Genomic DNA, 14,986 nt, shown 5'->3' with positions numbered 1-14,986 from the left:
CAAATGATGCATTTTCAAGTCTCCTTGTGGGAATAATGAATGTTTAAAATGTTTTTAAAAAAATCTCAGTAAAGTGCCTGAAAGAAGAAAGAAAAACAAAAAAAGTCATTTTTTTCTTGCAAATTTTTTCTTTTTATCCGGAAAACATTAAAAATAGCACCCATTACTGGATAATTGTTATCGCTGAATTCGTAACAACCTGAACTATAAGATGATCATGATATTTATCCCGCGTGATGAACGGCGTGAAAAAAAGGCGAAGGCGTTGTTCCTGCTGCCAAGAAAAAATATGTAAAAGTTAAACAATATATTGTAATTAAAATGGCGCTATTAAGACGATAAAATGCAAAATTACAAAGTTAAATAAAAAAACTGAAAAAATTGCTTTATAAGGGCTCATGGCCACTGGCGGGTTTGAACTCCGGGATCGGCATGGGGCACCCGCGCAGATGATCCGGAGTTCAAGCCGCCCATAGACTATTAATGGGTGCCCGCAGCTTAATTAAAGCATACAGGTTTGTTTTCTGGTCCACAAATCGCAGCATGTCGCGCTTTGCCATGGGTCCCGCAGGGACAGCTTCCATCAATGGAAGCCGTCTGATCCGCGGCACACCCGGAACTGTCACTCCGGGTGTGCTGCGGGTGCCGCAGGAAAGCAGAAGAGTAAAAAAATAAATAAAAAACTCCACTGCGCCAGCCGACGGGCCCGCCCAAATGCCGGCGCGCCTGCCACATGCACGGAGGAGACGTCGGATGACTTGTACGCGTCTGGATCGTCCTCATACCGCAGGCAAGGGGGGATCCTGCGGTGGGCTTACCGCCCACGGAACCCGACCCGCCTGTGGACATGAGGTCTAAGGTTAATTTCACACCGAGTGCGATATCAGACCGTGATACTCGGCCCGATATTGAGTTCGCCGACATGCAATATCGCGAATGAGAGGCGTTTCTGTATTAAAAACACAGAGGATCGCGGAGTTTTTTCTGTTGTTTTCCATGGGAAACATCGCATCGCGCTCGTGTGCACGTGATGCGATGTTACTGCCAGCTCCATTGGGCGGTGTGATGGCACGCCCAAAGATGGGACATGCCGCCGTTTTTTTCACGCATCACATTGCAGTGCGATGCAGGAAAACATCGCTCATGTGTATGACGCCATTCAAAAAGGTTCATATTCCTGCATCTCGCAATGTACAAATCTCGCAAAAGATTCTCGGCCGTGTGAAACCGGCCTTAGGCTACCTTTACACGGGCGAGCGCAATATCAGGCCGAGAAACCTGGCCTTATATCGCACTTGTCAACGTACGTTCTATCCGCGCATGCGAGGCGTCTTTCATGCAAAAACGCCTCGCATCACTTCTCTGGAATTCCGATCCTCCATTACTTGTTTCACGCGCGTTTTTCAATGGTAAACATCACATCGCACTTCGTGCGCATCACACGTTACGCGATGTCTGACTGTCCCTTTGACAACAATGGACAATGGACGTTCCGAGGGACACGGAAAAAAAAATAAAGCATGCAGCGATTTTTTTTTTACCTCGCAGCATTGCTGTGAAGGGAAGAAATCACTCATGTGAATGACTCAATTGAAAAGAAAGGGGTTCATATTCGCGTGTGTGAATGTCGCATCATAAAGGGGTTAAAATCTCGATATTTCATGTTTTTGTAATAGAAGGCTGCCGTAGGTTATCATTTATTAAAAATTAGTCATTAGACACATTTTCATGGAAAATTTGTTTTAAACTGGAACGTGATACAAAGATTCAGCGGAACTACAAGTCCCAGCAAGTCTCCTCACACAAGGGTACTGTGGAAGCAGAGTACCAACAGTGCAGCGCTGAGGTAACCTTGGTTACAAGAGGCCCAGCGATGATCACATGACCACTGAAGACGACGGGCGGCCATTTTTATGAAGTCCAATCCACGTTACAGGCATGAAATAAGTGCAGCTAGCCCGTAGCATGACGTCACTTCCGCGCAGCGGTCCCGTTCCTTCCTGCTGTTTTGTGGGGCTCAGCCGCCTTTGTCTGTGAGTGTCATCACGGTACCGTGCTTGTAGAGCTGTGTGGCCGACAATGGCCCCCAGTGCTGCTCAGAAAGGGGGAGGTTAACCCCTTGAAGACCCCGTAGAATGAAATGGGGGAAAAACTGCAATGGAGTAATTTTTAAGGAGGGGGGGGGTGTTTATTATATGGTACACGCTGCTGCAAAACTGCCATAAGCATTCTGTGGGTTATGACCATTGTGATGATACCACCGTTACATGGGCGCTTTTTCCGTGTCACACAAGCTTGTGCATTCGCACGATCGTAGCATTTTTGTGTAATGAAAAATGCTTTTCTTGGTTGCGCACCGGTGTATTTTACTTTATTTTTCCGCGCACCAGGGTATGTTCATTTGCTTGCAATAGGAAAAATGCACTAATTGAAATGGCTAATTAGTCTAATGAGATGTTATCTTTTTCCTGCACCATTGCGCATCTGTTAGAGTATTTTGCACGCATTAGCGCAGACTTCTATGTGCAAATGTGCAGGACAATAGAGTACGCTATGTCCTTTTTTTTTTTTTTCGTGCCACTGAAATGCGCAGGAAAATCCGTGCATGTAGACGAACCCATTAAAATCAATGTTTTCTATTCTCTGCGTATGGTGTGTGCAAATTTTGCAAATACGCCTGTTTGACACCGGCATTAAAAAAAAAAATATATATATATATGTCATTTTAAAGATACTTTATTCTCTGCAGCCATCACGTATTTATTCTCCATTGCTGCAGTGTTGTAGGGGGGGGGGGGGGGGGGAAGATGGAAGAGCCAGGAGCAGGAACTGAGCTCCCGCCCCCCTCTCTGCCTCCTCTCCGCCCCTCTGCACTATTTGAAAGGAGGTGGGACAGGGGTGGGGCTAAGTTCTACTAATTAGCCTCACCCCTGTCTTGCCTCCTGTCATTGCAAATACTACAGAGGGGTGGAGCGGGGGCGGGAGCTCAGTTCCTGCTCCTGGCTCTTCCATCCCCCCCCCCCCCCCCTGCAGATGAGGACACCGTATATCGGCTGGGCGTGAAAACCGAGCTGATATACGTTCGTGTGAATGCAGCCTTAGAAAATGTTTTTTCTTATTTGTTAATAATTAAAGAGAAAAGAATCTTTTCCCTTAGGCCAGCTGCCACGCCAGAGCCGGATTCTGCATGCGGGAGCCTGCAGCGGAATCCGGCCCTGACAGCAGCCGGCGACCCCGCGTACCTGTTTTATTTTCGCTTTTGTCTGTACTGCAGATGGTCACAGCGAGCCCCTGTCAGACATGCGCAGCGCAGATTATTTTTCACATTTTTTTTTACCCTGCGCTGTTGCTAGGCGACAGTGTAGATTATTTTTCACATTTTTTTACCCTGTGTCAATTGCAGAAAGGCAGCGGGTTGGAGGGGTTTCATAGACTTCAGTTGAAGTTATCCGCACAAAATCAGCCTAAAAATAGAGCATGCTGCCATTTTTCCTCCGCTCGCGAAAACCACAATTAGTTTGCGTTCGCTGGCAGGAAGAATCAGTTTCACACAGCTGCTGTGGAAGGTATTGGCCAATATGAGGGCGGTCGGGTGCAGCCGGCTTATAATAACCTTCTTATTAGTCCCCTAAAGAGACATAAGCAGGTTTGATCCGTTACAACGCCCACTGTTCTCGCTGATTGTGTATCTGCGTGTGGCACGTGTTTCTGATGCATGTGTGCGTGTCTTATTCCCGTATTGCATCCGTATACACAGGCAGCTGCGTTTTTACGCGACTCCATAGACTTTAATGGGGATCTTGGTCTGTTAATACAGACAAAAATTCAACGCGCCGCGAGTTTTGTTTTTGTAATGCGAACAATCGGCACGCGAAGAAAACGCTCATCTGATTCCATCGATGCAAATCAATGGTGTTTTATGCTATGCATACTACATATGTCATACAGCGGGAAAATCCGCCTGGGTGAATAGGTCCTAAGGGGACTTGAAATTGCGGTAGTTTGATCACTTATACAATATACCACAACACTTCAGTATTGCAGAATATTGTATTTTTGCAGGCATTCTAATAAGCCCTGCCACAGGAACAACCTAATAGGCAGAAAACCATGGCAACCCAAAGGCTGAAGTCGCCTGTGATCTCATTGTGGGCAAGCCATTCAGGATATTTATAGCAGCATTAAAATGTGGCTCCCGTGCCTGCTCCATACCATCCTCGCGCACATCTATCATACGTGTACACGGCTTAAGGCCCACAGATGGATGTTTGCTGAGGAATCCACGGCTGGCGTCTGCACCAAGTGCTGGCCATAGCATGCTATGGGAAATTGATTCTTCCCGCAAACTTGTGGAAACCATAGCGGTTTCTGCAAGAATGATCCATTTTTTTCGTGGATTTCACGCGGACGGCTTCCATTGACATTGTGGAAAGGTTGAGGATTCCACATTATTGATAGGCAATGACGCGTAAAAAGCAGTTCAAAAGTAAAAAAAATCTGCACTGCACATGCCCGAGGACTCGCCGTGTGAACCATCCACAGTACAGATAAAACGAAAGTCAGCAGGTAAGCCAGGACACTATGGCTGTCAGGGCCAGATTCCGCTGCCATGTGCAGGAGCCCTTCGGCTGGGTTCACATGTGGTGGAATTGCCACGGAATTTCTGCACAGACTTTCTGCATAGAAATTCCGTCTGCAGTTTTTATCACGGGATAAAAGCAGCAAAGTGGATGAGATTTGCAAGAATGTCGTACATGCGCTGCAGAGACGCCGTTGTGGCCACGCCGCGATTGAACTTTTGTGTTCCAGCTGTCATAACGTTTTGAAATTTTTTTTTTTGTCGATGTAGCTGTATGACAACTTGTAGTTTGCGGGACGGGTTCTGGTTTTTAGAGGAACCCATTTCGAGTACATATAATGTATTGAATGCCTTTTTTTTTTTTTTTTTTTTTGAGGCAATGGAAAAAGCTATTTTACCATTGTGTTTTTCTTTATTTTTTGGGGATTCACCATATGGTATATCTATTGTTACTAGAGATGAGCGAGTATACTCGCTAAGGCACATTGCTCGAGCGACTAGTGCCTTAGCCGAGTATCTCCCCGCTCGTCTCTAAAGATTCGGGGGCCGGTGACAGGTGAGTTGTGGCGGGGGGGAGAGAGGGAGAGAGAGATCTCCCCGCCGGCCCCCGAATCTTTAGAGACGAGCGGGGAGATACTCGGCTAAGGCACTACTCGCTCGAGTAATGTGCCTTAGCGAGTATACTCGCTCATCTCTAATTGTTACCTTTATTCTGCCTGTCCTTACAATTATGACAACATCAAATTTACAGAGGTTTTATTGTGTTTTTACCACTGCTGTGCAATATAAACCCTTATTTTGGTTTTAAAAAAAAACAAAAAACTTTCTGTGGCGCTACATTCCAGGGCCAGAATATTTTTATTTCTCAGTTGACAGAGCTGTATCAGGCCTGTTTATTTTTGGGATAACTAGCACTGCAGTTAAACAGGAGAGTTGCAGATCTTCCCTGGTGTCCCCTCCCTCTCTCCTTTGCAAAGTCTGACTGAAGTAATAGCTATAAATTCAGTATTCCCAACCCCACTTCAAACAGCTCTAACTCCGGTTCTATAAGGGCGGAGCAGCAGCTTTTGTTTCATACCCCCAGTGTGTAATAGTGCTGACAGTAGGTTCCCAATCAGGTTATTGGCCAAGGACCCGGGCGGCGGACCCCTGCCAATCAACTATTGATGAACCTATGCTGTGGATAAGTCATCAGTATTTATTCCCTAGAAAACCCCTTTAGGCTGCATTCCCACGAACGTATATCGGCTCGGTTTTCACGCCGAGCCGATATACGTCGTTCTCCTCTGCAGAGGGGGGGAGGATGGAAGAGCCAGGAGCAGGAACTGAGCTCCCGCCCCCTCTCTGCCTCCTCTCCGCCCCTCTGCACTATTTGCAATGGGGAGAGCGTAACGGGGGCTGGGCTAATTCTCGGAACTTAGCCCTGCCCCACCTCCTTTTATTGCAAACAGTGCAGAGGGGCGGAGAGGAGGCAGAGAGGGGACGGGAGCTCAGTTCCTGCTCCTGGCTCTTCCATCCCCCCCCCCCCCCCCCCCCCCCCGCAGATGAGGACGACATATATCGGCTCGGCGTGAAAACCAAGCCGATATACGTTCGTGGGAATGCAGCCTAAAACTCGTTCAGGACTCAAGCTGCAGCCACATTGACAGATTCAGCGGAGATGAGGGTCCTGACTGATGAGGTGCCAATCTAACCCAATCTTATGTATCGAATTTTATGTAGCAGAACTGTTCATGAACCATCAACCCTCATAGGGAAGACCGTAGTTATGTGCGAGATTAGAAGAAATATGCGGCTATGACACATTGTTCTCCATGCTGTTAGGTGGCGTCCGTTGGACCATGCCAGAACCTCTGGATCTCTCACCGCCTGACATCCCAGAACCAAGCTTCTTAGAGACTTTGCTTCGCTATGGACTCTTTTGTGGAGCAATCTTCCAACTCATCTGTATTTTGGCTATTATATTCCCGGGCAGCAAGTCACAGGAAACGGTGAGTTACATGAACCAAGTGTGCTGTTAGCATATGGAGTGCTAAACCCCATGCAGACACAATCAGTGATCAGAAACAAATTTAAAGGGGTTATTCCACTAATAACATTTTATCATGTATGTACAGTCTGGGGGGATTCAGCAGTGTTGTCATGCATTTTTGACAACGATTTGGCTGCTTTTTCGGCACAGCTGAAAACTCAGGCAAGGATGCTGAGAAAAAAAATCAATACTCCCCTAGCTGACGCTGTCTGGTCCCTGCCGCTGCTCTCCAGAGCTCCCGGCACTTGTCAAGTCACTTGTCAAGTCACAGAGGATCTTTTGCTAGTGACGGGGATTGAAATCCCCCACCTTCCAGCAAGAGATTGATCTTGTAGCTTCATTTGCATGTATTTAGAGAACAGTATACATCACTATTCTCCAGCAGGACAGCTGCTGAAAGAATGTTATTAGCGCTGCTCGCGGAGAATTCAGCGTGCGGTCTGTCTTATCAGTCCGGATGGATTTTAAGCTGAGCTGAACTCGGCAATGGACAAAAAGTACACGATGCGCACACATTTACAAACAATGATTATCGCTCAAAAAATGGCTTTTAAGCGAATTTTGAGCTATAATTGTTGTGTGTAAAAGGGCCGTAGTGTGTTAGGCTTAAAGAAGACAGTGTCCATCTAGTTCAGCCTGTTTCCACCCCACCTTGTTGATCCATAGGAAGGCAAAAACACCCCAATGAGGCAAAAGTCAATTTAGCTCTTGCTGGCTGATCTACTATGTTTCCCTCGGAAATAAGCCCTACCCCTATTTTCATGGGGTAGCTGCTTGGGGGCTTAAAATATATGCTCTCCACTGAAAATAAGTCCTAGCTAAACTACATGCGGTGGGGAAAAAAAAGCAATACTCACCTAGCCAGCAGCAACTGAGTCCCTTGCGCTGGTCTCTGGCGCTGCGGCAGGCTGCTGTGTCCTTAGCGTTGACACAGCACTCTCTCTTCCTGGTGACAGGGCTTTGAATACTTTGCCTCCAGCAAGCTTGTGCTGTGATTGGATCACAAGCACTGCTGGCTTAGCCAATCGGAGCCGGAACTCGATCTTTCAGTGAATGACATCACTGAATCACTGTAATTGGTTCATGGAGCACCGGCTCTGATTGGCTAAGCAACGGCGCTCATGATCCAATCACAGCAATCACTTGCTGAAGGCAGGGTATTCAAAGCCCCGTCACCAGTGCTGAGGACACGGCAGCTTACCACAGCACCTGAGACCAGCGCGAGGGACTCGGACACCGCATGCTAGGTGAGTATAAGGACCCCCCACCTTCCCCTGAAAATAAGACACTGTGCTGTGCCTCTTTTAGGGCACAAAATTAATATAAGACAGTGTCTTATTTTTAGGAAGGCACTGTAGTAGTTGGACGATTCTGCAGCAAGATTACGGTATTGGTGGGAAAAGCTATTTAAACTCTTAGGCTAACTTCACATGGAGTGGCACAAAATGGGGCCGTGAACTTCGTTCTTATATTGCACTCGCCAACATGTGAATTCCCTGAGGATGCGAGGCATTTTTAAGTCAAAACAGCCTCACATCACTTCAGGGAAGTCGCGGATCCTCCGGCGCAGCTGGCAGTCACACAGAGGATCGAGGAGTTTCTCCCATTGTTTTCTATAGGAGACATTGCATTGTGTGCACCAAGCTCTTGTTGTGATGCTGCCACTGACCAAATTGAAGACAATAGGCGCTGCGATGCGAGAATACGCAGAAAGACCGAACATGTTGCGATTTGTATCCTGCATTGCATCGAAGTGTCACGCAGGAAAACATCGCTTGTGTATAGGACTCCGTTCAAAAGAATAGGGCTCATATTTCTGCGTGTCGCAACACACAAATCTTGCGCGATTTTCTTGCCCATCTGAAGCCAGCTTAAATGATGCAGCTTTTTTTTTTTATGTTCGGTTTCTCCTCCCCACTTTTAGGCCGCCTGCACACAGGCGGAAATCCCACGGCGGGATTTCCGCCACTGAAAGCCTGCATAGGAGTGCATTACAATACGCACTCCTATGTAGACAGCCGCAGTTTGGCCGCGCGAAATGTCGCACGGCAAACAAACCGCGGCATGTCCTATTTCTGTGCGGGGCTCGCGGAAACGTCACTCACCCGGCCGTCGGCTCTGGTCTGCGCATGCGCCGGCAGCTGGCACATGAAAGAGCCAGGGCCACCGGGTGCGGGTGAGTACGCGCTCCTCCCTGCAGGCGCTCGGGTCGGGTCCCGCGGCGAGACTTCTCGCCACCGGATCCGACCCGCCGTCTGCAGGCGGCCTTAGAAGATCATAAATCCTTTATATTGCCATCAGTGTAGCTTTCTGAGGGCTTGTTTTTTGCAGGACAAGTTGTATTTTTCAATGCTGCTATTTAATGTTTCATCTAATATACTTTTTGGTGCTATACAAATAAAGATTTATTTATTTTTCTATTATACTGTATTCTCACACAGTCTATCAAGACGTGTGGCAGGCAATGAGTCATGGTATCCCTGGCGCCTTCAGTAGGTCCCAGGCTGCCATGGCAACCGAACGGCGCTTTGCGTTCTCATTGGGACCTCCGAACACCAAACGGGGCACTTAAATGCCGCTGTCAGAATTGACGGCGGCATCTGAAGGGATAACAGCCATGATTGGCAAGAATGCTGATCGCTACTGTTGCAGGCGAGTGTCGGCTGTCAAAGATGGCTGACACCCCTCATGCTTGAAGCAGGATCTACTTCCAGTCCCGCTGCATATAACCCCAAGCACCCAGGATGTAACTATGGGTTACTGCATATATCATGACTTCTTTAGAACACCTAATCTACTGTTCCTCTTAATCATATTTAGTTATTTTTCACACCACAGAATTTGATGTGGAATTTGTTGTTGAATCTGTGCAAATTCAATGTCAAATCTGCGTCCTATTCATTTGGTTGAGATTCTGCGCTATAGCTTGAAATCCGCAACACGAAAAAAGATGTAGTATGTCACTTCTTGACATGGGTTCTATGTAGGGTTCTAATCTGAGATTCAGCCTTCTGCAGTGGATTATTTGACAGGTCAGTGTCAGAGTTTTCCGATGAGATTACTGCCCTTTCACCTGCCTGTATGAATTTAATAAGTCTGAAAATAGGACAAAATTGGGATATGTAAAGTTGAAGCTTATATACAAGTTTTTAAAGGGGTTGTGCGGGACTTCTAGTTTGATAATGTACCCTCTGGATGGCTTGTCAATACTTCATCAGCGGGGTGTGCCGCTTGGGATCCCCACTGATCAGCTGATCGCCGCCCACTGTCAGTGCAGACAGTGCTAGAAGCAGGCTGGTACTAAGGTACAGTTCCTATTGAGTTCATTGAGAGTTGTGCTTGCAGTACCAAACCAGGCTGCTGCAAAACAGACAGCACTATGTACTTCAAGCACTGTCCATACGGACATTGGGCCCAGTGATAAGCTGATCAGTGGCCAACCTCCGAGCCCGTCATCAAATATTGATGACCTATACAGAGGGCAGGTCATCAATAGATAAGTACCAGACAACCCAGTAAGACATGGCTGCCCAGTCAACTGGTAATGGAAAATGGAAATGGAGACCCAGCAGATCAAGTGGGAGGCAGCTCACAGATCAGGACATCGGTGTGCCAGAAGTATCGCTCATTGGTTACTGCTGCCTCTACCAGGTTACATACTTCATCTGGAAGTAATATAATTATCCGTCATGAGGTTCTTAGAAGGGGTCTACATCCTTGAGTGAGCCTGAGGTTGTAATGAATAAGAATATTGGACTCTGAGTAGAAGTGTTCTTCGGAGTGATGAATCACACTTCATCATCTGGCACCCTGACAGATGAGTCTTAGCTTGGCAGATGCTAAGTAGAGGAGGAATAATTATTCTAAATATGGGGCTGCTTTTTGTGGTTTAGGGCGATAAGTTCCAGTGAAATCTTAAAGATGGTTTACTTCCGACCTTGTAGCACATTTTAGAGGAGACCTTTTCCTGCTTCTGCATGAAAGTACTTGTTTACTTTCACACTTAACATTGTGAGTTCAGCTCCACTTCCATTATCACATTTTCCCCCTTTAGCAGTAGAGAAATAGATTATTAACATTTCTTATCTCATTGCTTCTCCAGGATTCTGAGACTTCAGAACCAAAAAGCACAGAAGTGTTGAAAAAACCCAAGATGGCTCCGGTGACAATGGGGAAAAAGCAAAAGAAAGAGACAAAGAAGAAGCGATGAAAGGGAAGAAAAGACTCTAGACTTTTTTATTTTTTTTGCCTTCCTCGTCTGGATTGAACAGACATTCGCCGTAGCTTTATGCCGATCACCACCCTTCTTGTTTTGTATTCCGCTAATTCAGTGCTATGATAGGGACATTGTGTGGATTGCTGTCACTGTTCACATGACTGGACACTAAAGGGCATGTCTAGGACAATATTTCCTGATGGTACTAGGAGAAAATAACTCGTACCACTTCTATAATGTTTACACCATCAGTAGAAACTCTCAGCTGATGAAATGAGCGACAAAGTGCAGAGCATTGGAATTTAATATCTTGTGATCACTTTACTTTTAGGTTCTCTACTTCTAGAGGAGCAACTGGGCATACTGGCAGTATAGGGGACTGTGGTTGAAGGACCTGCGAGGGGCGGGGCTGGCTCTACTATAGCTGGGAATTGGGTTGGGTTATGAGCTTTGGGGGCGGGGCTTTTGTTGATGCGATTGGTGGGTGGGGCTTTGAGGCGGGGCTTGGATGAGGCAATCGTTTGGGCGGGAACCTACGTATCATAGTGACAGAAAAATGTGTGCAGAAGTGAAAATGAATGTATTTGAAATGAATCGGGTTTGTAAGGATGATTTATCAGCTATTGAATACTTGGGCAGCCACAAGATTCTACACAGGAAGGTAGAATGTATTCCTTGACAACGGCAAGATTCACAAATAAGAGATTCAAGTGAACTTAGTGGTTCTGTGTGGAGATGTCCGGCTGCAGAAGCAAGCAGTCCGTTTTGAAAGATAGTTTGATTGAAGGAGCCAAAATTGTGCCCGCCAAATTCCTATATTTAGTGTTCTGTTGGGCAACTGAAACGCCTCAGCAAACAACCATGCAGCATTTGGATATTGCGGCGCATACTGCAGTGGACTATTATCAGTACTTCAGCTATGTATGCTCCTGGAAGTTATTAGCGAAGTCTCTTCAGCTTGGCCGTCCAGGAAAAGAAGTGCAAATTGACGAGTCTCGTCTAGTGAAAGCAAAGTATCATCGCGGCCACAACATCAGGACAGATGGATTTTCGGAGCCTCTGATGTTGAGAATCGAAAAGGTTTCGTCACTTTTGTCACATGAAGAGATGCAGCGACTTTGCTGCCAATACTTCAGCGAGTCATCGCTCCAGAATCAATAATAATTTCTGATGAAGGGGCGGCATATCGAAACATCGAGCAACTGCCAAATAATAACTCTCCTCAAACTGTCAATCACAGCAGACATTGTGTCGATCCGCTCACGGGCGCTCATACCAACAACATTGAAAAGTATTGGAAACGAGCAAAATCAGTTTTCAAGCTCATGACCGGAACCCAAAAAGACATGATTCCCAGTTACCTGGGTGAATTCATGTGGCAGGAAAGATATGCTGCAACATGTGATTCAGCATATTTTAATATGTTGACTCCTATTTCTGAATTCCAACCATGTGAGCTGCTGTAGTCGGATATTATCTGTTAGCTACATCATTGCACTACTAATCTACCAATCCCATTAAGCCCACCTCATCCTTTTCATTTCACACACACGTCTTTTGCCTTAGCTGCACACAGCACAGCCTCAGCTCCATCATCTTGCTGGTTCCTGCCCCACCAATCACATCATACAAAAGCCCCACCCCAAAGCTCCCAACCCAATTCCCAGCTTCACTAAAGCTACCCCCCCCCCCCACCCAAGGTCTTTCAACCAGAGTCCCCTTTACTGCAAGTATGCCAGCAACTGTATGGATTAAAGGTTATATTGGGCCACTTTGTTGCCCCCTTCCCTGCAAACTATAAGGAGTTTTTATAGGAGGTGATGATTGACCAAATGATATTTGTACGGGCCTTCATGCCCAGTGTAAAGCTATGCACTAATTGAATGACAGATGATGAAACTCATTTGTCATTCGCCACATCTTGTATGTGGGCATAAAAACAATCATTTGTCAGCAGTACATTCCCTCTTATAACCAGAGAAGGCGCTGCCAACAATAAAGGAAAGTGAATTAACCCTTTCCCATCCAATTTGTATCCTGGTTTTCCTAGAGGGCTTACTCTTTTTCTGCCGTTATACAACGGCGCTATCTGCTGGCTAAAGCCAGTACTGCATGAGGTGACTTGTTGGATAGGCTCTGACAGCAGAGAGGCTGATAATATACAGTAGGAGAACCCCGACGGACATCTTCCAGCATCGAAGCTGTACAGCCTTAAATCATAATGTCTTCAGAGGTCAGACAGTGGATTGGAAAGTGTTAAGACCGATGTGTCATGTCGGTCTTAGGACTCATGCACACGGGGCGGCTTTGCATTGCGGAATCTGGAGCAGGCGTCCGCCTCCAGATTCCTCAGCAAATAGCATGCAATGGAAAAGCGATTCTTCATGTACACGAGCGGAAACCAATTGTGGCTGAAAAATTAAATTTGCTCTTTCTAGCTTTTCTTGGCTGATAGTCGATTTCTGATATAATTTTCATAAATAATACATACATTGTTGGTCCGGGGCTGACATGCCTCCTCTCAACAAGCCACATACTTTTTCCATGAAAGTGGCACTGAGCGATTCGCGCCAAATTGTGACTTTATTACACCTAATTAAATCCTGCCCAGACTTTTTTTTTACTTCCTCATCTGGTTTGAACAGACATTCATTTGGCGAAAGCCCGTACCAAAAAACTCTTGATAATTGCAACATATACAACATAAACTAGTTCCAAACTACTTTCTATATCGTTCTTCCATGCTCATTGCACAATCTGCCAGTGTAAAGGGATCCTTGCGTACCGTGGACGCTGCTACGCTCAGATCTTTGCTTATTTTATAGCCTAGTTCTACCAGATCTGTGTTCCTGAAGGTCTGGCTCTTGCTAAACTACACCTCCCAGCATGCCCGGATGTAGTTTTACAATAGTTGGACAATCGCAGGATTAAAAACACTGATCAGGAGTCAGTCAGTCTCCGCTCCTGCTCAAGATGGTGCCATGGATTTTTGTGGCCATCTGCATAAATTTTATCATTTTCCTGCCAGAAACAAGAAAAGTAAAAATGTTTTTAGGCTTCTGTGTGATTTGTTGATGTCTTAGCTAAAGTACATACTTGTGTATGTATATATGCATGTCTCATCCTGATTGATGGCAGCATTTAAATCCTACGCCGTATCTTTTTTTTTATATATATACATTAATTCAGTAATTCTGAACAATAAAAGTTGTTTTTCTTTTTTGTCTTTTTTTTCTTGAGTCTCTCTGGAATTAGAAATGTCATTGTGCGTGGAAAGAGCATGAAACTCAGTCTTTACGCACTATTTCCAATGTGACAGATTTATATATAACTCCTAGGCCACAGTTCATTCACTAAGTTTGTATGGAGGTTGGTGTCCCCCATTTTCTTTGGGGTTCAAGTCGGGCAACTATAATGACCAATTCAGACTCTTCCAAGACTTTCAGGTACGTTTGGGATCACTGTCCTGTTGGCAGGTCTAGTGACACCCAAGTTTCAGCTTCTTCAAAGAAGATATGACATTTTCCCCTAAGATTTCCTGATACTTAATTTAATCCATCTTGCCCTCCATACACTGCAGGTTTTCAATGCCAGAGGAGAGTGCAGAGGTGGACAGCGCCTGAAAGGGTCTGATGACAAAACCGAGAATGTTCCTTCGTCCTCTTATAATCCCCCGACGTAGGAAAGCAGCACATGTATGGAAAAAGAAATCCCCCCCTCCCAAAATACCAGATGATGGGGGTAAACCACTGTTAGAAGATGTAGTGGTGCGCTTCACATAAGACAAACTGGTAGTCAAAGTACTCACTCTGAAAGGGGGAATGCCTCCACCCTTATAGTCCCAGATGGCCTGTAAATCTTTAGAAGATCTCTCGTTGCAATCTCACCCAGAGAAGGTATGGTCTTCTTTAATCCACAGAGACAGAGTACACAAATATACACAGGTATTTCCTCCCAGTGTGGGGGGGGGGGGGGTGAAGGGAAATGAATGCAACGCGTTTCAGCCACTTGTCAAGCATCCCCCTTTCAGAGTGAGTACCTTGACTACCAGTTTGTTCTCTTCTGTGAAGCGCACGGCTAGATCTTCTAATAATGCCGGAGGAAGCAAAGCAGCCCCAGACCATCACCCGGCCGCCGCCATGCTTCACTGTAGGGAGGA

General features: G+C 46.0%; 1 protein-coding gene across 1 annotated transcript; it reads left to right on the top strand.

Moving 5' to 3' along the window:
* Window positions 1-1,952: 1,952 nt before the first annotated feature.
* MANBAL (mannosidase beta like) lies at window positions 1,953-14,049 on the top strand. Its single transcript, XM_066586162.1, has 3 exons — window positions 1,953-2,033; window positions 6,404-6,570; window positions 10,714-14,049. Exons 2-3 carry the CDS (start codon window positions 6,421-6,423, stop codon window positions 10,819-10,821), a joined length of 258 nt encoding a protein of 85 aa, XP_066442259.1. The 5' UTR covers window positions 1,953-2,033; window positions 6,404-6,420; the 3' UTR covers window positions 10,822-14,049.
* The last annotated feature ends 937 nt before the right edge of the window (window positions 14,050-14,986 follow it).

This window comes from Eleutherodactylus coqui, chromosome 13 (assembly GCF_035609145.1).
Source record: "Eleutherodactylus coqui strain aEleCoq1 chromosome 13, aEleCoq1.hap1, whole genome shotgun sequence".
Taxonomy (NCBI): domain Eukaryota; kingdom Metazoa; phylum Chordata; class Amphibia; order Anura; family Eleutherodactylidae; genus Eleutherodactylus; species Eleutherodactylus coqui.
Note: the sequence above shows the minus strand (reverse complement) of the source record. Positions and strands in the feature narration are given on the sequence as shown.

Excerpts from the sequence above, each read along its gene's own strand:
- MANBAL (XM_066586162.1), top strand. The coding sequence starts at position 6,421 with ATGCCAGAACCTCTGGATCTCTCACCGCCTGACATCCCAGAACCAAGC. Across the intron at positions 6,571-10,713 it reads GCAGCAAGTCACAGGAAACG|GATTCTGAGACTTCAGAACC; the intron begins GTGAGTTACATG and ends TTGCTTCTCCAG.